Genomic DNA, 21,374 nt, shown 5'->3' with positions numbered 1-21,374 from the left:
ATGTGAGCAATCAATCCAGTAATCCCTGACTTGACTGATAATAGTTAGCTGAATTTTCATTGACCTTAATCCCACCAATTAAAAATAATCTGTTTTTTATATTCAGAGTTAATAGCAGACTGAAGGCTGAAAAAACAAGAACTGAAGGAGTAAGTCTCCTTTTAGAGTCTAAAAGCTCTGACAAAATTCAGACTTGTTTATATTTCACACGATTTGCAACACAGTCTTGCCTCCAACACTGTCTATGATCCTACAAGGATCCCATTTGTAGTGTAAGAGGCAAGGAATACCTGCATCACCGAGGATAAAGACCCCTGTAAAATTTCCTGCTCGCTTTCAGTTGCACTGAGTTGCAGATCTTGGCTCCTACACTAAAAAGCAGTGTGATATCAAACCTGGTTCTGATAGTGCCTGTGCATGTGGTTCTCATCAGTGTCACACAGGCCAGAGGCTGAGAGCTCTGCAACTGAATGTCATCAATTAGGAGCCTTTTTTCCCTTTATGCTTCCACTGACAATGGCACTGGCAGCACCACCCACTATTCTGCATCTGGGCTGAAGGAGGGGCTGCATTGCTCTCCCTGGGTTAACAAATTGAATCCTTGCTGCTGTGGCATCGAGCTGAAGGCAAACCACCTTTCTTTACAAGTCTTTTGTGCCAACACTGTGGTGCTGTAAACAGAAATCTTAACAGCTACATCCAACCCCGTGGAAGGTTTTGCTTAAGTGCTCCCATACAAAGTCCTCCTTTAGCAGGTGTGCACAGGTCAGAAGTGACATTGTATTCACAGCATCTCTCTGTGGCCATGAGTGGGCACTCAGAGATGTAAAGCTCATAGTCTTTGAGTGAATACAATGCAAAGTGGCACCACAGCATAAACAGGATTGCAAATTGGGCGTTTGACTAACTAAATGGAACACAGGGGTCTTAGGGAAGCTGTGCAAAGAGGAATCTGCCCACAGCACCATGATTAAGAAAGTGCTATACATCTCCAGGGTCTTGGATATAAAAGACTTCATAGCTGCCCCTCCCACAGAAATCAGGGTTAGGGATGCTAGCAGCAGCAAAGAATGTCACCATTCACCAGCTACCACTACTCCTGATTAACACAGGTAGCGTTTTTTGCTCCAATGTATCACTGAAGCCTGTAATTAAGCATTAATATAAAGAAGCTTAAAGCATCTGGCTGGCTGCACTAGGCAGAAACAGTTATCTCCAATTTGAGTGACAATACAGACAATCTTGGGCAGAGAGATTTTTCTACCAGTGGCACAACTGTAATTACTGTGTGATTACAAGTAATCAGTGTTACCTGCTGACCAACTTCCTTGTAGGCTTTTCTGGCTCCTCCATATCCTTGGGTGCAGTCAAAAAAGCAGAAGAGTTGCACAAAGGGTATCCATCATATCTTTATTTACATATCACAGAAACACACATGCACATGTCACAGGTTGTACTACAATGGAACAGCCTGTCCCTATCTCCTGTTACCAAAACCTTTATTTCAGGCTCACTAGGAAAACTATCACTTCCCCAGAAAGCTCCTAAAAATAATCATTAAAAATAACAGACCTGTCAGGATAGCTAAATGAGTGAGAGCTACAGGCTGGGATGTTTTGCTACATCCTTACAGAAACCATGTGGTTCTCTGAAAGCAAGGAAGGAAGGAAGGAAGGAAGGAAGGAAGGAAGGAAGGAAGGAAGGAGTGGGATTGGATGGTCCCAAAGATGACAAGTAGGAAGTGGTAGTGTGTAACAGCTAGGGAATATTTCTGGAGCAGTGAAAAAGGGAAAGAGCAAGAGGTCTGCCAGAGAGTCCTCTGTCACCTAGGCAGGCAGCTTCCTGCTGATCCATTTCCCATCTTTGATTCCACCTGGACACTACAAATTTCCTCTCCTCTAGGAACTTCCAGTCCTTAAGGAGGATCTATCTACCTTTATTCTCAAGCAATAATTAAGGGGTAAAGTTTAAGCTCATATCCCCTTTGCCCTGAAGGATCTTCCACATCTTGGCTCTCTTGAGAGGAGGAGATGAAACTGTAGAGCCTTTTCCTGCCAGCACCATCAGAATGGGAGTCATGATCATTGCTTACTAACTAGGAGAGAGGGACTCAATTCAGTGGCAGGAATGTGCAGAGGGAAGGGACAGGGAGTGTAGTCTTGCTATGGAAAAGGCTGATGCCACTGTATTTATAATGAACATGAGTTTCAGTCTAGCTGGGACCTGACGTGTTCAGAGCCTGCAGCTCCCATCATTTGCTCAACGTCTTCCTCTAATTCCCATTGCTAGGTATAAACAGTCTGATCCCAGCTCCTGACCATCCAGGCAGGAGTCCCACCCTCCTACACATTAATGAAAGATCCCTGCTCTCCATTGGCTGATTCAGGCTCCACACAGCGCCCTTTCCTCCGGGTCACCCTGCGGTTCCGGTGGAATTTGGCGTAACAGCGTAGCCCTGCGGAGAAGAGAGGGAGAAGTGAGGAGGGAGCAGGGCTCACTACAGCAGTAACACCAAATCTCTCTGCCTCAGATACTGCTGCACTGGGGACAGTTCCTGTGCTGTGTCAAGCAGGGTGGCAGAGAAATGCCTCACACAGACAAGGCATATTGCTGTCTGGGCACTGGAATCCTGTTTGGCTCACTGTTCTGGTTTGGGATTAATTGTTCAGGCAGGTTTCACTGACTTCTTGAAATACCAATGGATTATTCTAATTGTTTCCAGTGATTTTATGGAAGCTCTGCTTGGTCTCCCCCTATTCCCATTACTGTCTAAGTAATCTCTCCATTGAGAAATTACTATAGTCTTAATATGCAGCAGCAATTACTAGGGACCTCCTCTTGCTATTTATTTCCCTGAAGCTTCAAGAGAGAAGAGAAGAGAAGAAACTTTGAAGTGCTTACTGGGAGGTCCAATCCAAAGCCCACTGCTCATCTTCTTTAATTGCTCTGTTTTAGATGCTCAATGTGCAGGGCCTGAAAGAAGCTAGCTAATATAGCATAGATGAGAATGAAGGGGGGAAAAGGCATTTTATTTGTAAAAACCATGAGTACATATTCTCCCATTGCAGTGGAAGGTAATGGGAGCCTGGGTCATGGTACCTACTTGATTTCTGGCCCCAAAAGATTGATCTTATGGTGCTTGTCTGACTTTGTTACATCAGAATGCATAGCTAGTTGGACCAGCCAGGGTACAGCCTATGGGTAAATAATTCTCATGAAAACCCTGCTTTTCAGTAGTGCAGAATCTCATCATTGGTGTTGGCAGGAGCTGATTTGATCGTTCTAGAAACAGCAGCTCTTTTAACTTCCAGAGCAGGCAGCAGAGGTTTTATAGCATTTGTAATAAGACAGCTCAAAACTGTCCTTGGTTGTTCACTGGAGATCCAGATGATGTCACAGAACAGTCTTTTGAAATTATGTCCCTGGGCTACATTGAGACCAGCTACCTTAAAAAGCTGGGTTTGTGCCCCTCATGACCAATCACCCCAGGGCAATCTGGCCTCCTAGAATGGGAGCATGCAAGATCAGAGCTCTGCTCTTATCTAAGCCTCTTGTCTATCTCACCTGGATCTTCCATCTCTGGGGATCTTTTTTATGCTACACAGGGTGCACACTTGCTATCAACTTATAACCATCTTAAGGATAAAGCCTAAGGCAGCCTCATTAGGGATTGCAGAAACACATTTCTAGGCTAAACTATCAGAAGGTCATCTCTGATTAGGACCTTGCAGTGTTACACAACACGCCCAAGGTGAAGACTGTCATTTAACACTGCAGCTCCAGGAAAGCTGCCCATTTAACTGGGTAAAAAGTAGGTGAGCAGCCTGGTCAAATCACTGGGTCCCTAATGCAGGCCACAAAACTTGGCAAACAGAGTTTTGTTCTGGCAGGCAAGACTCAGTGCCTGGAGCTGATCCTGAACATGTTTAGACTAGAAGAGTGCTTTTTAACACCTTCATAATGCACCTGCCTAGTCAGGGCAGCTGTGGATTCTTCAGAAATAGTTTTAAGAAACAAAAGCCTGAGTCCTTCTCACATCTACTAAATTTCTACAAGCTCAGTTGGAATTAACTTGGGAAAGTCATGTTAGGCACAAGGTCATACAAAACAGTGTTTTCATAGTCTGTGATACTTGAAAGTACCACTGAAATTTTAATACATTGTGGCTTCTGTTAGGTTGGTAGACATCAGGACCTTTGTTTTCAAGAGAGAAAACAAGATATCCTAGGAGACTCAATAGTCACATTGTGAGTCAGTGGCATTCCTTTTCACAGATCTTTGCCTGAAAGTACTATAATTTCAAAGCTATAATAATTTGGAGGTTAGGGGATAATATTTTCCACTCCAAGGGATGCTCCCACCTTCCTTGGCAGACACCTGTCTTTTAAACCAAATCAGGGAGCAAAGAGCTGGACTCACCTTCAGTGCACATACAGTCATCATAACACTTGTTGTTAAGGCCTCGGTTGTGTGGTTTGCAGAGGTGTTCACGCAAGTCACAGCAAGAGCCTGCAACACATGGATCAGCACAGCTCAGGTACCCCCTTAGCTGTAGGGCTACTGACACCCATGGCAGCTCCATTGAACAGACATCATCTGGTCCCACAACATGCCTAGAGAGCCTCTGCCCTTCCCTTGCATAGCACTTCCTATCAGTAGTAGAAATCAGGATGCATGTCTTAAAACCTGGGCTAGATTTCAAACATCTCATGTTTGGAGAGATGACTCTGCCAAGCTGATCCTGACCTGGGAGGCAGTCAAGGTGGTGATCACATGGCTCTCCTTCAGCTGTCATGGTTTCATTTCCACTGTTGGGGCTCTTACTGCGGCGTTTTTCTATGGGAAAAAATAAAAGATGCTGATAGAAAATTTTCATTTTGGAGAATATATTGTTCCAGGGTAAAAACAGCCTCAAATTTCAAGAGTTTGAACTTCATAGTCTAACCTCCTCCCTATTTCTCAACTCTTCATTTATCATTTTTCCTCTGCTCTCCAAATATGCATCCAAAATGAGAAACATTCTGAAACTGAGCACAAAACTCAATCAGCATTATGCAGCTTCTATCTTTTCCCACCACTATGATCTCATGTCCTTCAGCACATCTATGAACACTAGCCATAGACAAGCCTTACACGATGATTTTTGGGAAAGAGGTTTAGTACCTTTCTTTTTAGCAGCTGGCCACATTTCTGGTTTGAGATCCTCATAATCAGTCCAGTCAAAGAGTGCCATATCCAAGGTGGGCATCACATCCCCATCTTGCCTGAGGCGGGCCTGCAAACCACAAAAAAACCAGACAGACAACAGATTATACTTCTGTAGAGACATTGAAGTCTTTTCAAATTTTCATGGTGCTTTTATACATTAAAAAGGCTTTGTGATTCCCCCTCCCCTCCTCCACTCCTGTCTTATCCACTGGGAATTCCTGGCATCTCATTTTCAAAAGCAAAGAGCTTTCCCTTGTTGAGGCTGAAGCCAAGAGGGACGTTTCCATTGCGAGAACAAAAGGTGAGTAATGAGCATTGGGACATCCTGGCTCTTCAGCCAAGGGCTCCTGCTGTCTCTCTGGTCCTTGAAACTCAGTGAAGTTGGACAGCTGAGGGAGAGGAAAAGCTTGGAGGTGCAGAACAGTTCCCATCTGTCTCTTTACCTGTGACCGTGGTGAAGTGGCTGGAAGAACAGGAGGCTCTTCTGTGGAAACTGCTGTGTCCAATGCAGAAATGAGGAGCATGGTGGGAGCCAGACTTGTAGCTACCTCTGCCTGAAGACTTTGAAACTGTTCTTCAAAGCCTTTGGGTTTCTTGTACAGGGAGCTTGGCCCAGCATCAGGAGTCTTCCCTGCAGAGGGCAACAGGTACAGTGGCATTACCTTTCTCATCCCTTTTCTCTGTGTGACAGATTTGAGTCAAAGGAACTCATGTTTCATCCAGTCACTGACCACTGTTCCATGGCCCTGAGCCACTGTTTAGACCACTGTAAAACAGAAATGAGCTATTACAGTGATAAATCAGGTCCAGAGTATATGCAGCTTGGTTTTTGCATGCTTAAGACGTACATAATCACACCTTCCTGAAGATATGACTGTCTCTTGTTTAAGAAGCAAAATATGTCTTTTTCTGGTCTCAATAGTACAAAATGCACCTGTTTGACCATTTTTAAACCAATGGGTTAAGCTGTTGCAAATACCTGTGAATACATTCTTATTTGATTTTAGTAGTGAGTTATTTCAATTTAGCTCAAGTCAGGACTTACCTAACTTGAAATTATCTTCACAGATATATCCCTCTTCTTCATAAGTATTTATTTAAATATAGACCGTAAGTTAACCTCAAGAAATAAGCCGTTTGCAGTCTGCAAATATTGCTTCAAACCAGCTTTGTTGCATACTCTTCTATATTGCTAACACAAGCTGTTTAGTCGGTCCCCTGAAAAAACAATAGAGCTCTTCTTACTGAGGCAGGGAGGAGTGATAGATGGAACTCAAGGACGTGACACCCAGCGTGTCACATAGTGTGGATTGACACAAATTGCCTCACTTTAACAGAACTCAAGGTTTGCCACATTGAGCTCATACCACAGAGACACACACCCACAACTTGACCTGCAAAGGAAAGCAGTCCCTGTCAAAATCAAGCAACATTTTAAAGTTATCAGTGCAATTTCACACATGCAAAATCTGAGGGTTTTGGTTGTTCAGTATAAACATAGAAGAATACAAGCTCTGGTAAGAAGAAACTAGTCTTCAAAGCAAAATAAGGGAGTTGTGTTTTTTCTAATTCTCATCATTTTTTTAAGTCAGTGGAGAGACTAAGCATGGCTTAGACATATTTGTTCCTAAACTGGGCCATTTGCAAAAAAGTCAAAAAATAAAGCAGGCTATTCAAAACAGCCCTTCAAGTCTTATGGACTTTCAGAGCTCCCTCTGTAAGACAAACCAGGTCATTTTCACAAAATTGCAGCCAGCACTAAAATTCTGTGCAGTTCCCCTTTTTTCTTGTGCCTCTTTTGTTTGGCAGATTTCTCCCCAGAGCAGGCACACGCTCCACACCCTCCACACACCCATGTGGCTCTACCACAGCTGTGTCCTTGCCCTCACACAAGAGATACTCATTTCCAGTGACACAGCAGCCCCAGGCTCCCCTGGAGCCCAAATACCTCGGTGGTGTTTGAGCCTGTCCCTGCGGCTGTGCCGACGATGCTCTCGGTTCTGCTTCTTCCCTTTCTCAGAGCCTGGGGACTGGTTTTCCCTCTCAGGATACGACAATTCAAACCCCAGGAACACGTCTTTATTCTGTTTCAGGGCTGCTGGCTGTCCCTCTGTCACCAGCTCTTCCACAGCTGAAGCTCCACTGCCCGTCTTGAGGGTGTCTTCCCCAGCCAACTGCCCTCTTGAAGGCATGGCATGGACCCGCTCCTTCTTGGCCAAGCCTTGCCTGTGATGCCGCCCAGCTCTGGGCTGCTGCAGCCACATCTCTTGGTTTTGAAGGTGGTTGTGCTCTGGGGCATTTTTGAGCTTTGTGCCAGGGTTCAGGGAGACTGCAAGACTGATGTCAGAAAGAACCAGCACGCACAGGAAAAGGAAAGAAGAGAAAGTGGAGGAAGTTTCCATAATCATGGGTGCTCTGTCTCACCTGCAATTAAAAAAACAAACAAAAAACAAAAAAAACCAAAAAACAAAAAACAAGGCAATCAACACTTAGGAATTGTCAATGCCATCAAGATTCAGTTCTAGGACACTTAGATGAAAACCATTATGGTGTCCTGAGCTGGAAGCAAGTTATTCCCTCTTTACTTATCTCCTCTTCTCCCAGCCCTGATTACAGCAGCTGAGACACATGTGCAGGGCCTGCAGGGCTGAGGGGTCCCAGTTTCATGTGCAAATGAGGCCATCAATCAGTAGGACACTTCCCTTTGATTCCTCACTAGCCCCCCTACCCTGCTATTCACAGCCCACCATCTGAGGGGCTGGCTCCTGCCCACAGCTCCTAAGCCTGGCACAACACCAGCTGCCCAGCCAGGGCTGTCTGCTGCCAGGTTGGCATCCTGGGCTGGGGGCACTGGCCCCTCCTCACAGCTGGTTTCCTTGCAATGAAGATGTCAAAATGAACAGAACTGGGACCAGATGGTGGCCTCACAGGACTAGCAACAGCCCTGAACAGCTCAAGACAGAGACTTCCACACGTGTTTGCACACTGCTTCAGGGTGGCTGAAATTGGTCAAAGAAAGAAAAAACACTGGAGATTTCATGCTGATACTTCATGGCATAGCAGGGAAATAAAAAGGCTGTCAGCAGAGCAGGGGATGCTGGTCTAAGGACCAAGGGGCAGAGAGGCAGACTGAGGTTTCTTTATCTTGTCCCACTTTCCCTCCTTGATCCTGTGCAGGTCTCAAGGCAAGGCTGTCACTGGGAGGGTAATTTAAGTCCCAAGAACATTGAGACCAAGTTTCCTTGAGTCCACCAGTAGCTGCAGACTGTTCTCATTCATTCTGCTTCCCTGTCATATTTTGAGGGTCTTCTTTAACCCTTGTGTTTGTGTTACAAGACATGGCTTTGGGACATTGCACAAGTCTGAGCATTATCTAATTAAGTTATTCAATCATTCTCCCTTCTCCTTTCCCACAAAATGGGGAAAGAGGTTTGCAGCATTTCTAGTGCAGCTTTTCCAGACTGTCCCTTCCTCTCTGGGCAGCATGAAAACATGCTTAAAAACAGAGTTCCCTGGGATACTGACTGCCAGAAAACCAGGCCTGTGCTTACATTTGAGAAATACTGTGACAGAGTTACAGCCACAGCTTTTCACTGAACCTCATCCCAGTCTTTCCTGCAACTCAGCCCTTGGCTGCACCTGATTTCCATCTGTTCACCAGAACCACTTTGCTGCTTAATCACAAGGGCTCATACCCTCTCATCCAGGTGATGTTCTGCTTGACCAGTGTGTTGATTTGGCACAGCCTGGTTTTGGGTTACAGGGGAGGTGGTCACAGAGGTGGCTTCTGTGAGAAGCTGCTAGAAGCTTCTACCATGTCCAACAGAGGCAGTCTCTGATAGCTCTGAAGATGGACATGCTGCTGGCCCAACTGGAAAGGTTGGTAATGCCTCTGGATGATATTTAAGAAGAAAATCAAAACAGCATCAGCGCAGTTTTTCCAGGGGTGGTGAGGTACTGTGGCCATCCCCAGCCAGCTGTGATGAGCCCTGCCTGCCTGGGCTCTTCCTCTCCCCTTTTCTTTCAGACTGAGAGATAGATGTGGAAAATTTTGAATAAGTGAAAATTCTGCCATCACAGCAGCCCAGCATCCTGGAGTTGAGAGATGCTTTCATGCTGTTAATTGAAAAAATCCTGTTCATGCACTCACCAGCCAATCCTGCCTTTCCAAGATTCCTTTCTGTGCTGTTCATAGCCTGGGAATGTGTTTTCAGTTCCATTCTCTGGAAAGAGGCAGGCAGCACAGGGACCTTCTTTTCATGCAGTTTTCAAAAAGCAGGTCTTTCTACTGGCTATTAAAGACCATAAACTGTTCCTTGAGGATGGATTTAGGAGGCACTGGGAAGCTCACTTGCTAAGGCAAAATGCTAGAAATACTATTTTATTGGCAACTATCTGGAAAAAAGGAAAACCAGACTGACAGCTAAATCTATTAAAAAAGGCATTTGAAGTTCTTCTTCAAAACTGCTAGAACAAATAGCAACACACAGCTCTGCATGGGGTCATTTGCTTTTTCCCCAAACCATGGGATCTTTGTTTTTTTCCTAGGATTTTCTCTTGAAGAACCAGAGCAAACAAGCTGGATTAAGACATCACTCAGAACAACTCAAAGAGCTAGAAAGAGCATCTTACCTTTTCATCTGTAGGCAAAATACCAAGAGGAGAGAACAAGTGCAAAGAGAATGCAAGGGTGTTTCCAATCTCACACTCACAGACATGGCCCTTTGATGGTGAACCTGACAGACACATTCCCATTTTCAGTGGGAGCTGGGAGGCAGCTAAATGCTGCAGGGCAATTAAACAGAAGGTCTGCTTCAAAGCATAGGGGGCATTTTTTTAAGCTGCCCAGCTGTCTTGTCACATGAGCCAGGATGAAAATGCAGGTAGAAGCACAGATTGCCTCACCTCTGCTGGCAGAGCAGGCAGGTTAATGTGCTGTGTTACATTAATAATGCAGATAAATACCTGTGCTACTGTCCCCTGTTGTCAGGGGAGATCTGAGCTGTTTGTTAAACCAAACCAGTGCATGGACAAGTTTTGGCTTAATGCAACACTGCTGTGCTAGAGGCAAAGCAGTGCCAGCCTCCTCCTAACCACCTGTTTCCATGATTTATCCTGTTTTCCTGATCTATCTTTAATTCCAGAAACCTCTTCATACCTCCTTCATTTTTCTTACCCTATAGAATTCACACTTAGGAAAGACAGCTAAAAAACACAACAGCATCCCTGGTTCTCAGTGCTCAGGTTCCTCAATGGCTAAGCACCAAAGTAAACTTAATCCTCTTTTCTAGCAGGACCACAGTCCACAAAAGAACCTCATGCTAGCCTGGGCTCATTGATGTAGGTGACAGCAAGGTTCTCACCCTGCTGATGCAGCCTGCAAAGGATGAAATTCTGCCTGAGACACACACCAAGCATAAAGAAGTCTGGCCTTGCAAGGAGTTGCCTTTCCTAAATTGCTATAAACAAACACACATTACAACAAAGCCCAGAATTCATCCTTTTCTTAGGGGTCATATATTAGTAAAGGAAATAGATGGAGTATTTGCCAGGCTAAGCTGCCCCTGTAGTTCTTCAAAACACCAGACCTACATCCTTATTGCTCCACCCCTCTTCCTGCACTGCCTTATAGACCCTCAGGATTACCTGAGGTAGCAAATCTGCCTCTCACATGAACACATGTACAGCAGAGTTGCCCAGAGTACAGACTCAGGGCTGGAGAGTGAGTTGCAGTGCTGTTTTCCAGCCACAACTTCTGATCCATTTTGGGTTAGTAGGGGATGGTTACAATCCTGTAACTGGAATTTAAATTGGGGGAGGGTTGCTTCTTGGATAACTTTCCCTGTGGGAAGTCTTCTCTGGACTCACTAATATAGTTGCTATTTCTCTGCTCTCTGCTTGTAATCCTGCAAGGCAGACATGCACTGAGCAGGCACACAGAAATTCATGCATGTTTTCCCACAATATATACAGTTGTGTCACCTTGGCTCTGAAATAGACTCTGAAACTGTCCTTGGTGTATTTGTTTTGTATTTGACAAAGCAGGTACATCAGATCATCTACATTCATTCACATCTCTCACTTAAAACATGGTATCTGACAGTCCTAGCTTTAACTTTTTCACATATGTTCATGTCACAGCCAAGAGGAACAAAACCCTTGAACCAAAAGACTGTCAAGATCCTTGATGCATTTAATATGCTCAAGGGCTGAACCAAGCTGGACCCAAGCACCCCCAAGTTGGGCCAGATTTCTTTTTGGCTCTGATAAGCTCAGACTTTGGCAGGCATGTATAAAGATTTCCTGGACTCAAGACAATCCCAGTCTGCAGCAATACACAAAGTGTATGGGCATCTTCATGTGTGCTGTATGTATATGCCTGTGTGGCAGGGATGACAGACAATAAACCCAGCTTTGTGTGCCAGGCTCCCTGTAAATAAGAAGCCATGGGGTGATGGATGGGCTTGAGAAGGCCTGGAGCAGAATGGATGGGGCAGGCTCTATGGTGGCTGACATGCAGAGAGCTGGCTGGAGCCGTGAGGATGGCATTGTGCAGATAAATGAGATTTCACTTCCCTGCTGGGTCTCTTTCCATCTGTTTTTCTGTTTCTGGAGGCAAATGCTGGGAAGGTTCATAAACAATCTGCCAAGAGACTTTCCCATTTCTAAAAGCTCAATCCCAGCTTTCTAGGGTCTCCCAAAGCAGGTAGGTAATATCTGCCCTTCTCTTTTCCTCTCCAGAACAAAAGTACTAGCACTTTTATTCTCTCCAACACTTCCTGCATACTCGATTTGTAAAGAATTTAAAATGGTTTTGCTGTTGTCCCAGACATCCTTGGGATGACAGAACAGCAGAATTCCCTGCTCACAGATCTTCAGTCCTTTTGTGCTCCTTTTCAGAGCTGCCCTGCTTTTTAGGTTTTCTGTTTCCATCATCACCATTCCTCCCTACCTTGCCTTTCATACTTACTCCCAAGTTTCTTTGTCCCTCATGACTGTGATGCAAGACATTTCCCCTCCGCAGATATTCAGGCTATCTGATCACACCCACCCATCCACCCCCCCTTTACCCTTTGAAACCATCTGGTTCCTTTACCTGTGCTGTTTTCTCTCACTTTTGCTATCCCCAGACAGCACTCCAGAATAGAAAGGGCCAAATTCAGTAATATACCAATTGCAGGCACAAGAGACAGGACATAAGGATTCAGACTTGCAAGGCATTAAGTAGTAGTTGCAGCTGCCCCTGTGCCTTCACAAAGTCTCTCCCTGGGGCAATTTGTATCCAGTGATCACTTGAAATCTGATTCACTCTCAATATCAGTTATAGGGCTGAAGCTGGGACTTCCCTGGCCCAACAGACCTGGCTGACAGCTTGTGCTCTACCTTCCCATGAGGACAGAAGTCATCTGTTCACACAGCACAGCCCAGGGAACTCCCTCTCCTGCAGCCCAGGCTTGTGAGCTGCCCGAGTCCCTGCTGAGCTCCAGCACCAGGAGTTCCAGTCCAGTGTTTTCATTGACACTGAATACCTTCAAGTCACTACATGCCCCTAGCCACAGCTGTGGCACTCTTTCCCTGAGCCCAGGAGAGCTTCCCAGCACATCTGCCAGGGACAGGTCAGCCCAGCAAGTCACTGCCCTGAAGGGGAAGAAGGGCCCAGGAATGAATATGCAGTACCCTCTGCTCTGCTTCCCTCTGGGACTTCACAGCGTGGCTGACACAGCCATCACAGGTGACCTGCTATCAAACAGAGTCCACTCTACCCAATAATGGATAAAATAGCAATGAGCCTGAGATTAGCATCCAAGATATACTTGCTTGCTGTCAGAATGGCAGAGAAGACTTCAGTTTCCTGTGCAATGCCAGGTGACAAATGGGACACAATCAATAGGAAAGGTCTTTGTTCACCCAGCTGGAAAGTACTCGCCAGTGTTAGAGGGAAGAATGGGGCAGATTTGCCCTGATCTTCACTGGGAGAGAGACATGGATGTGTCCTGACTGGCAGAACAGTTAGGCTGTGCCTTCAGTATTCTTCCTTGCATGACATTCTCACTTTAACCATGCATATAGAATTAATGCCTCCTTCTTCAAGGGAGAGGAGATGGGAGTACAAAGCCACTTCCATTAAACCCTCCGGCTGACAGAAAACTTCACGTGTGAATTGGATAAGTGTCACTTAAATTCTACATGATTAATCACTAGCTGCAATAAGCCATTAACTGATGCCAAACTGATTTAATTCAGAAATGATATCTCACTTTTATCAACAGAGGAAGAGCAGACAACAAGCCGCGGGTACCCAGGGGCTCAGCGCACGGCTCTGTAAACACAATGACTCGGTAGGAAAAGCTGCCGTCACCCCTCGGCATCCCTGCCTCGGAGCCGGGTGCAGGAGGGACGGTGCCTCTGTCCGAGGCGACTTTGCTTCCAAGAGCGACCCGGGAGCTCGCTCGCAGGAGTGACCCGCAGTGGGGCGGTGAGTCCCAGAGCCCGCACCGCGCACGGTGCACGGTGCAGGGCACGGAGGCTCCGTGTGGCAGAAGCGCCCAGGGTCCGGAGCCCGCTGCCCAGCACGGGTGACAATAGGTCCGGCCGAGGGCACCGCGCCCCAGCACCGGCGCTGTCCGAGCGCTGAGCGATGCCGCCGTGACCGCAGCTCCGCGCACCCCGGCGGCGGCAGGACCGGGGATCCCCGTCACCCCACGCCTTTGTCTCCTCCGGGGCGCACGGAAAGTGGGAAGGTGTCCCCCACTCCTCCCCGGTCCCCGCGGCAGCAGAAGGGAATGAGGCACGGAGCGCCCAGCCCCGGCCCGGCGCGGGGAGCAGCGCTGCCTTACCTGTCCCGGAGGTGCCGGTGAGCGGAGCCCGGCTCGCAGGGCAGAGCTGAGCGAGCGGCGGACGGGAGCAGGTCTGCGGGGGGCAAGGGGTGTTCAAACCCGAGCGGAGAGGAGAGGAGGGGATGGGAGGGGAGGGGAGGAGGAGGAGACAGGGGGAAGGCAGTGGGGGAATGTGGAGGGGAGCCGGAGGTGTCGGGAATCCCGGGGGACTGGGGTGCATGGTGGGGAGGAGGTGGGGCTGGGAGGGGCTCCGGGCGAGCGGGGGCACAGGGGCATGGCAGAGCAGAGGGGTGCCCGGCGCTGAGGAGGAGGTGGGTGAGAGCGCAGGGTGCAGTGGCAGCAGCGCTCCCCGGCCCGGGCACGGACGGGACAGACAAAGACCGGAGACAAAGGCGTGGCAGCCCGGGGAGCGGCTGAGCCGGTGAGCCCCGCTCACCTGCGCGGCGGGGCGGGCTCCGCGCTCCCGCGGGGCCCCCCCGCATGATGGTCACGGGGCGGGAGAGCCTCGGGCGGCTCAGCGTGCCGCGCTCCCCGCCCCGAGCCCCGGCCCCGCCGTGCCGGGGCAGCCGTGAGGGTACCGGGACCCCGCGGGGCACCGGGACCGGCCCCGCGCCCGCTCCTCCCGCCCGCCAGGGGGCGCTCGCCGGCCTCCCGTGACGCCATCCGCGCGCGCCGCCGCCGCTCCCCGCGCGCTGGGCGGACGTGACAGGCGGCGGGCCCGGTGAGGGAGCGGGACACCGAGAGAGGGACACGGGTATGGCGGGACACACCGAGAGAGGGGACAGCGGGGCGGGAGGGACACGGGTATGGCGGGACACACCGAGAGAGGGGACAGCAGGGCGGGAGGGACACGGGTATGGCGGGACACACCGAGAGAGGGGACAGCGCGGCGGGAGGACACGGGTATGGCGGGACACGGGTATGGCAGGACACACCGGGGCCGTGGTGAGGCGGGGCCGGTCGGGGGCGCCCTGGGCGGCGGTGGGAGCCCCGCTCCGGGCGGTCCCAGGCTCGGGAATGCTGCTGAGGAGAGGCAGTGCCGTGCGCTGGGTGGGACCGGGGCGCTCAGGGATGTGTCCCCGGCCTTCCCCCGCTCTGCTCGCGGGCTCCGGGCGGGCAGGGCTGCTGGGGTGGCCTCTGCCGCTCTGGGCTGGTGCGGGAGCTCTGCTGATGGGCACGGGGTGCATTATATTACATGATATATCCAAAGCCAGGTTGGATGGAGTTTGTGCCAGGCTGGGATAGCAGAAGGTGGCTCTGCTTCTTGGCAGGGTGTTGCAATACGACGAATTTTAAAGTCCCTTCTAATCGAACTGCTCTGTGATTCCATGCTCTCCCAGCCTGCACAGCCCTTGAGCGTGTAGTGCCTACTTTGTGTCTGCATGGAAGGGTGGATTCCTTGGGTTGCTTGGGCCTCTCTTTAAGGGGGGATGAAGTTTAAGTGAGGATGTGAACCTAAACCTCTAAAAGCACAGATTGTATATGATACTCTATAGATCTCTTGTACTAATTTGAGAGACATTGTGGCTGGGGTGCTAGAGAGATGCTTAACTATCTTAATTTTATTTAGTGTAGCAGATCACTAATATTCCAGGAAGTCCTTGTATATAGTGGTAGAACTCTTTTTAAAACTGTGGATGAGAGTAGCTCCCTGTTTTGTGCAGGTTGAACTAATTCATGGTAGATCTGAAAAACATGATTTGTTGCAGATGAAACAGCTTGAAATCAGAAAGAGCTGATTGGAGCATCTGTGGTTTGTCAAAAGTCTTTGTAGGACACCTGAGTTACTGATGGAGCCAGGCTGCTCCAGAGGCATTTAAAGACCTCTACAATTCATGAATGGTGCTGCTGTTAGTAGTTAGAATTTGCTTGCATGCAGAGTGTGTGGATAAAATAACGAAACAAATTAAAGTTTCTAATAGATAATTATGTACACTGTGGCTTAGGTTGTGTAAGGCATGGAGTCTGCTATGCAGGGGAAGCTGAACTCCAGCATCTGCTGTTTGATTATTGGCACATGAAACTCAATTTGTCACAATAATGTGCTGCCCTTTGTAGCTCACAAATTTCAGGCTCTCCAGGGACGTAATCGTGGCCCAAGCCTGTCAGAGTTCAAGGAGCAGCTGAATGATGCTCTAAGTCACATAGTTTAGTTTTAGATCCTGTGAGGAGCAGGGAGTTGAACTCCATGGTCCTTATGGGTGCCTTCCAACCTGAGGTATTCCATAATCCTGTGTCACAAAGTTGACTTAATTGTGCAGCTCTGCAGGGTTTGGCTTCCTTGGGACTGCAGAGAGAAACTGTTGGCAGCTGTTGGCAGTGGCAGCAGATGAGAACCTGTGTGATGGTGTGTCAGTGGAAGGTGCAGCTCCAAGTTTGGACAAGCAAGTTTATGGTGGTGTTAGAATAAACTCAAAACGCCAAAAAGTTCTTGTGTTATAATAGGAGATAGGGCTTAGAAAAAGGAAGTACTATGAAGCTTTAAAAAAAATAGTGCTTCTTGTGTTACTAAAAAGTATTTGTCTGAACTTTCCTATATCCCAGGAAGGGATATAAACCTTAGTAATTAAATTATTAACAATCTCTCATCCTGAGGTTTGAGCACTGTCTTGTGCACTGCTGGTAATCCTTGTGCTGTGCTTATGGGGAGTGTTCACACCTCTCACTGTGGGCTCACAGGGTCTTCTGGTGTACAGCTCCATGAACTGACTAGAGATGAGTAATACAGTAGCCAGAGGATAACCATGCCCTTTGTGGTTACTTCCAGGGCCTGGAGAAGATGACCACCCTCACACGGCAGGACCTTAACTTTGGGCAAGGTAATGTGTTGTACTAAGCTGTAACTGGTGTCCTTGTGAGGCTTCTCCTGGGCACTGAGCGTGGGGGAATGTTGTTGTAGGGTTGCTCTGTCCCTAAACTCTTCTGCAGCTGAGAGTGAAATTTATGCAGAAAGATATAACCTGTAAAAAAAGTTCCCCTGAGTCTATGGTATTGCTCTACTTTCCTACACCCTATTCCAGCATCCCTTACTTCTGTTTTTCAGTTGTTGCAGATGTTCTTTCAGAATTCCTGGAAGTAGCTGTTCACCTCATCTTGTATGTTAGAGAAGTTTACCCTATTGGGATCTTTCAGAAGAGGAAAAAATACAATGTACCTGTCCAGGTAGGAGATTTTCCTGGAAGCTGACAGCCACATGGACACACCAAATAGCAAGGATCAGTCAACACTCACCAGAACAAACTCACACTCTGGAAGTGATTGTTTAATGCACAGACTTATTTTTGAGGAGAGCTTAGTTCTTGTGGTAACAGAGAGCAGCCCCACAGCTGAGAATACAGCAGGTGCTCATGGAAAAGGCAGGTCACAGATAACAGCAGCAGAAGGCTGCCCAGATCTGTGCAGTGAGGTAACAGAAAACATGTTTCCTAGGAAGTAGAGATGGTTGGAAATGCTATTCCCAATATGCTGTTCTGGGTATATATTCCAGATATACAACAACTGTCTTGGTGCAGTGATCTGCCTCAGCTGATTAACCCTTCCCTGAAAGAATTGCTGGTTTGAATGGGCAACTCAGCATTTTTCAGCACTATTTGAAGCATGACTTGAATGCCTTCTACACACTGGTGCTTCTGTTTAAATCTTCCCCTTTTAGCATTGTCCTGGCTCATATCAAACACAGCTCTGACTCTTCCCTGTGTTTGCTGCAGATGTCCTGCCACCCAGAGCTGAACCAGTACATCCAGGACACGCTGCACTGTGTAAAGCCACTCCTGGAGAAGGTGAGCTCAGACCAGGGACCTGGGCAAAAGTACTGCAAGTGGATTTGATAGAAAGTAAGAGAACATAAATATTATCTTAACTTATTATCTCAAGCAACATTTGTTTACAGATTTATCACAAACAATATACTAGCCAATAAAAAGTTCCTAACAAAACTAAAAACACCATAACCTTTCCTGGCAGTTAAGACTGTGCCTTGCTTGTCTTAAGTACCACACAAGGACACATGTCTGTACATTTCCATCCTACCATTCTGCTTTAGAATCCATCTCAGTTTAAGCATCTGTTGTGGCAGAACAGTTTGAATGCTTTGCTGGGAACCAGCAAGCAAAGGTAGGTCTGCACTCCAGATTTTGTGAGAGAAAGGGTGTGACCAGTGAAACATTCCAGGAGGCTGCTGGCAGATTTTGTATGCCTTGCTCTTTACAGACAATTTTAATGCGCATGTGGAAAATGGAATAAGGGCTGTTTTAAATTGTGGTTGTACAAAGCTGCTTTGTTTGGGCAATGGTCTGAATGTATCTTAACTTCATTGGTGTCCATCCCAGAGTGATGCAGTGAGATGGCTGTGCATTTCCTCCTTTGTTCCAAAACAGGGTCTAGAGGAATGTACCATTTAGCCTACTTCATCTCCCTCAGCCTTAGCCACAAGCTGGCACCTTAACACCTGGCTTTGCAAAAGCATTTTTTCTGACTGCTAAGAATAATCTGAATTCAGGTTTTGGATAAGGGCTTGTGCTGTAAGCCTAAACAACTGAGTGTATTCCACTGCATCAAAGTATGTGAAGCACATTGTGGGCAGCAGCCAGCTCATGTTAAGGAAGGGATTTTTCTGTCTTGGCTCCTGCAGAACGATGTGGAGAAAGTTGTGGTTGTAATCCTGGATAAAGAGCACCACCCCGTGGAGAGATTTGTCTTTGAGATCACCCAGCCACCTCTTCTTTCCATTAGGTGAGGTTTCCACTCCTGCTTGCCCAGGGTATCCAACACCCAGCCCTGGGAGATATTCTGGGAGCAACTTCAGGCCTTTGCTACATGCTAGTAACAACTGCTGTCTCCTCCACAGTTCTGAGTCCCTGCTGTCCCACGTGGAGCAGTTGCTGCGTGCCTTCATCCTGAAAATCAGTGTGTGTGATGCTGTGCTGGACAACAACCCCCCAGGTAAATGCCACTTGGATCCAAACAGCCTGGCATTGCTTGGCTTGGCTGATCCTCTGGGGGCTGTCCCCTGAGCTGGAACCTGACACTTCTCTTAGGTTGCACCTTCACAGTTCTGGTTCACACACGGGAGGCTGCCACACGCAACATGGAAAAGATCCAGGTGATAAAGGTGAGTGAGATCCTTGGGCACCTGACTGTGTGTGAGAAGCTGCAGAGCAAAGACTGGGCAGTGCAGAGTTTTGCCATCTCTGAGGTTAAGGCTGAGGGATATTTTAAACATGTAGGTTGGTATCACATGAGGCACATCATGACTGTGCTTGAAATGTGGTGAAATGGTTTGTGCTGGTGAGCTGACAGCACATTTGGCACAGAGCCACAACTGCAGACAGCTTCAAGTCTTGATATAGATTTTAACAATATTCACTGCCCAGTGCTTGCTCAGACACTTAGAAATACTCAGGCATGTAGAATAGGTACTTGAATTTAATCAAGCAGAAAAGCAGCCCACCATCCACTCTGTGGTGGCTGATTTAGTATAAAGAGTAAGAAAGACGAAGATTCAAGTAATGAGTAGGTTTGAGGGCACAAATACATTTTATGTCACAGGAAGCTGTGTGCAGAACACTTTCTAAGGAAGATTATTTCTCAAGAATCCTTGCTTAGATACCAGGAAACTTTTTTTTTCCTGAGTCAAGTTATTTTAGGTGTCCCCAAGGCACAACAAATAAAGCTAGTGAAGTATAAAATTGTTTCAAAATGAAATTCTGTTCTGCACTGCTTAGAAATGGAAACCTGTGGTATAGCAGACCAACCTTTACACTTCCAAGGTAGGATGGAAACCCATGGCCTAAGGATTCTGGAGTTGCACTTAAGTCCTGGTGTAATGAACTGGGCATGGTAGCTCAGGACAGCTGAGTGCATCTTTTAAAGTGAGATGTCACCTTTGCAGTAAGTGAAGTGGGTTGACATCAGTTTGATGCTGTAACTGAAGATAATTATACTGAGCATCAGGGACAAGTGTGTAAGTGTTTTGTTGTTGTGGAATGTTTGAATTACCTGTTCCTTCCCTCAGTCATTCTGTCTCTCTTTCAACTTAACACAAGTGCTGAGGAGGAGCTCACCTTACAGCACTGCCAGTAACACCTTGTGTTCCTGCCCCCAGGATTTCCCTTGGATCCTTGCTGATGAGCAAGACATGCATATGCACGACCCCCGACTTATTCCCCTGAAAACCATGACATCTGACATCTTAAAGGTGAGCAAAGCATTCTGATCAAGAGGTGCTGAACCTGCTGTAGTTCTGAACTTTGAATGCTCTGACACAAGCTCTTCAGTTTTCTGTGGTAGAACAACTCTAAAAAATATTGCTGAGCTTAGTCTTGCAGATATCTGTGCCAGTTATCAAAGCAGGGCAAGACTCCTCATAGTAAAATAGGAAACCTGGGGAAGGTATAAGCACTTCCTATTCAGCTATTACTGGCTTTTCTTTTTCCATTTACCTACGTGTGTACCAACAGGATTGCTGCTTGTTTCTCTCCAGATGCAGCTCTATGTAGAAGAGCGAGCTCACAAAGGCACCTGATTTCAAATCTTCCTTGCCTTCAAGCTTCGTCTGATCTTCCAGTGGAGTAAGATCTGTCACAAACTGTAACTTGATAACCATCTCTTCAGCTGGCCTTCTGGGTGAATGTAGAGCAGCTGCTGCCTCTTTATTTCAAGTGCTCTTATGTGTAAAGAACTGACTTGGAATGGGGAGCCAGAGCCTGTTCCCATGTTGACTTGTGTGAGAGAGCACAGGTGTTGATACAGTTTGTCCTTGGGAAGTCAGTGCTTTATTACCAGTCCAGTTCTCACCTGAAAAGGGCAGCTCCATTGCACACAGGCAGTGATAGACAGCAAGGAGCTGTCACACAATCCATGAGAGCAACATTTGTGCTAAGGGGGAGTGAGGCCTTATGGAGTGTCTGTCCACTGTGACCATCCCAAGTAGTCTTCAATAAATACTAAGTTTTACCCCAGTTGAACTGGGCTGAGTTCTGTCAAAACTAGGCTCCCTTCTTCAGTGAGGAAGTATTTTTATTTTCTGTGGAACTGCTTTTCTGGCCCATATGTGGACTCTGTCAATTCCTACGAAAGGCTGTGCAACCTTGGTCTCTCCCCTTTCACTCAGAGGTGGCATTAGCAATGTGGAATTTGTCTGCCCAGCAAGGACACCTGCCAAGTATCCTACTCCTAACAGAGAATAGGCAAGGAAAGCACTGTTAATCCTACACCTGTCAGAGGAGATGGAACATGGCCTTAGCATTAGTTCTGGGTATAGAAGGGTGGCAGACACAGGTCATAGTGAGCTGAGCTTGTTTGTCAGAGAATTTGGTACACTAGCCTGTC

At 47.4% G+C, this 21,374-nt stretch overlaps 2 protein-coding genes across 6 annotated transcripts; one reads left to right on the top strand and one right to left on the bottom strand.

Annotated features, from left to right (window-relative positions):
• Window positions 1–1,391: 1,391 nt before the first annotated feature.
• On the bottom strand, window positions 1,392–14,660 carry DRAXIN (dorsal inhibitory axon guidance protein). Of its 2 annotated transcripts, XM_056507929.1 has the most exons (8): window positions 14,482–14,660; window positions 14,046–14,118; window positions 7,157–7,632; window positions 5,652–5,839; window positions 5,164–5,275; window positions 4,747–4,836; window positions 4,420–4,509; window positions 1,392–2,455 (listed from the first exon to the last, which is right to left on the bottom strand). In XM_056507929.1, exons 3-8 carry the CDS (start codon window positions 7,614–7,616, stop codon window positions 2,343–2,345), a joined length of 1,053 nt encoding a protein of 350 aa, XP_056363904.1. In that variant the 5' UTR covers window positions 7,617–7,632; window positions 14,046–14,118; window positions 14,482–14,660; the 3' UTR covers window positions 1,392–2,342. The 2 variants fall into 2 exon arrangements, with proteins under 2 accessions (XP_056363904.1, XP_056363903.1); XM_056507928.1 differs by having other exon boundaries at window positions 14,046–14,660.
• Window positions 13,662–21,019, top strand: MAD2L2 (mitotic arrest deficient 2 like 2). Of its 4 annotated transcripts, none has more exons than XM_056507937.1 (9): window positions 13,662–14,116; window positions 16,813–16,864; window positions 17,089–17,207; window positions 17,753–17,824; window positions 18,676–18,776; window positions 18,892–18,986; window positions 19,082–19,155; window positions 20,149–20,241; window positions 20,527–21,019. In XM_056507937.1, the coding sequence occupies exons 2-9, from the start codon at window positions 16,825–16,827 to the stop codon at window positions 20,566–20,568; spliced, it is 636 nt and encodes a 211-aa protein (XP_056363912.1). In that variant the 5' UTR covers window positions 13,662–14,116; window positions 16,813–16,824; the 3' UTR covers window positions 20,569–21,019. The 4 variants fall into 4 exon arrangements, with proteins under 4 accessions (XP_056363912.1, XP_056363913.1, XP_056363910.1 ...); XM_056507938.1 differs by having other exon boundaries at window positions 13,838–14,062; XM_056507935.1 differs by lacking the exon at window positions 13,662–14,116 and adding an exon at window positions 14,689–14,766.
• Window positions 21,020–21,374: the final 355 nt, after the last annotated feature.

This window comes from Oenanthe melanoleuca, chromosome 21 (assembly GCF_029582105.1).
Source record: "Oenanthe melanoleuca isolate GR-GAL-2019-014 chromosome 21, OMel1.0, whole genome shotgun sequence".
Classification (NCBI taxonomy): Eukaryota; Metazoa; Chordata; class Aves; order Passeriformes; family Muscicapidae; genus Oenanthe; species Oenanthe melanoleuca.
Note: the sequence above shows the minus strand (reverse complement) of the source record. Positions and strands in the feature narration are given on the sequence as shown.

Bases quoted from the DNA above. Each gene is read 5' to 3' on its own strand.
- DRAXIN (XM_056507928.1), bottom strand. From the start codon at position 7,616: ATGATTATGGAAACTTCCTCCACTTTCTCTTCTTTCCTTTTCCTGTGC. The intron at 5,840-7,156 runs GTATTTGGGCTC...TGCCCTCTGCAG, and splicing joins CAGGCTCAAACACCACCGAG to GGAAGACTCCTGATGCTGGG. The intron at 4,837-5,163 runs GTACTAAACCTC...TTTTTCCCATAG, and splicing joins GCCAGCTGCTAAAAAGAAAG to AAAAACGCCGCAGTAAGAGC.
- MAD2L2 (XM_056507937.1), top strand. From the start codon at position 16,825: ATGACCACCCTCACACGGCAGGACCTTAACTTTGGGCAAG. The intron at 16,865-17,088 runs GTAATGTGTTGT...TCTGTTTTTCAG, and splicing joins GGACCTTAACTTTGGGCAAG to TTGTTGCAGATGTTCTTTCA. The intron at 19,156-20,148 runs GTGAGTGAGATC...TCCTGCCCCCAG, and splicing joins AAAAGATCCAGGTGATAAAG to GATTTCCCTTGGATCCTTGC.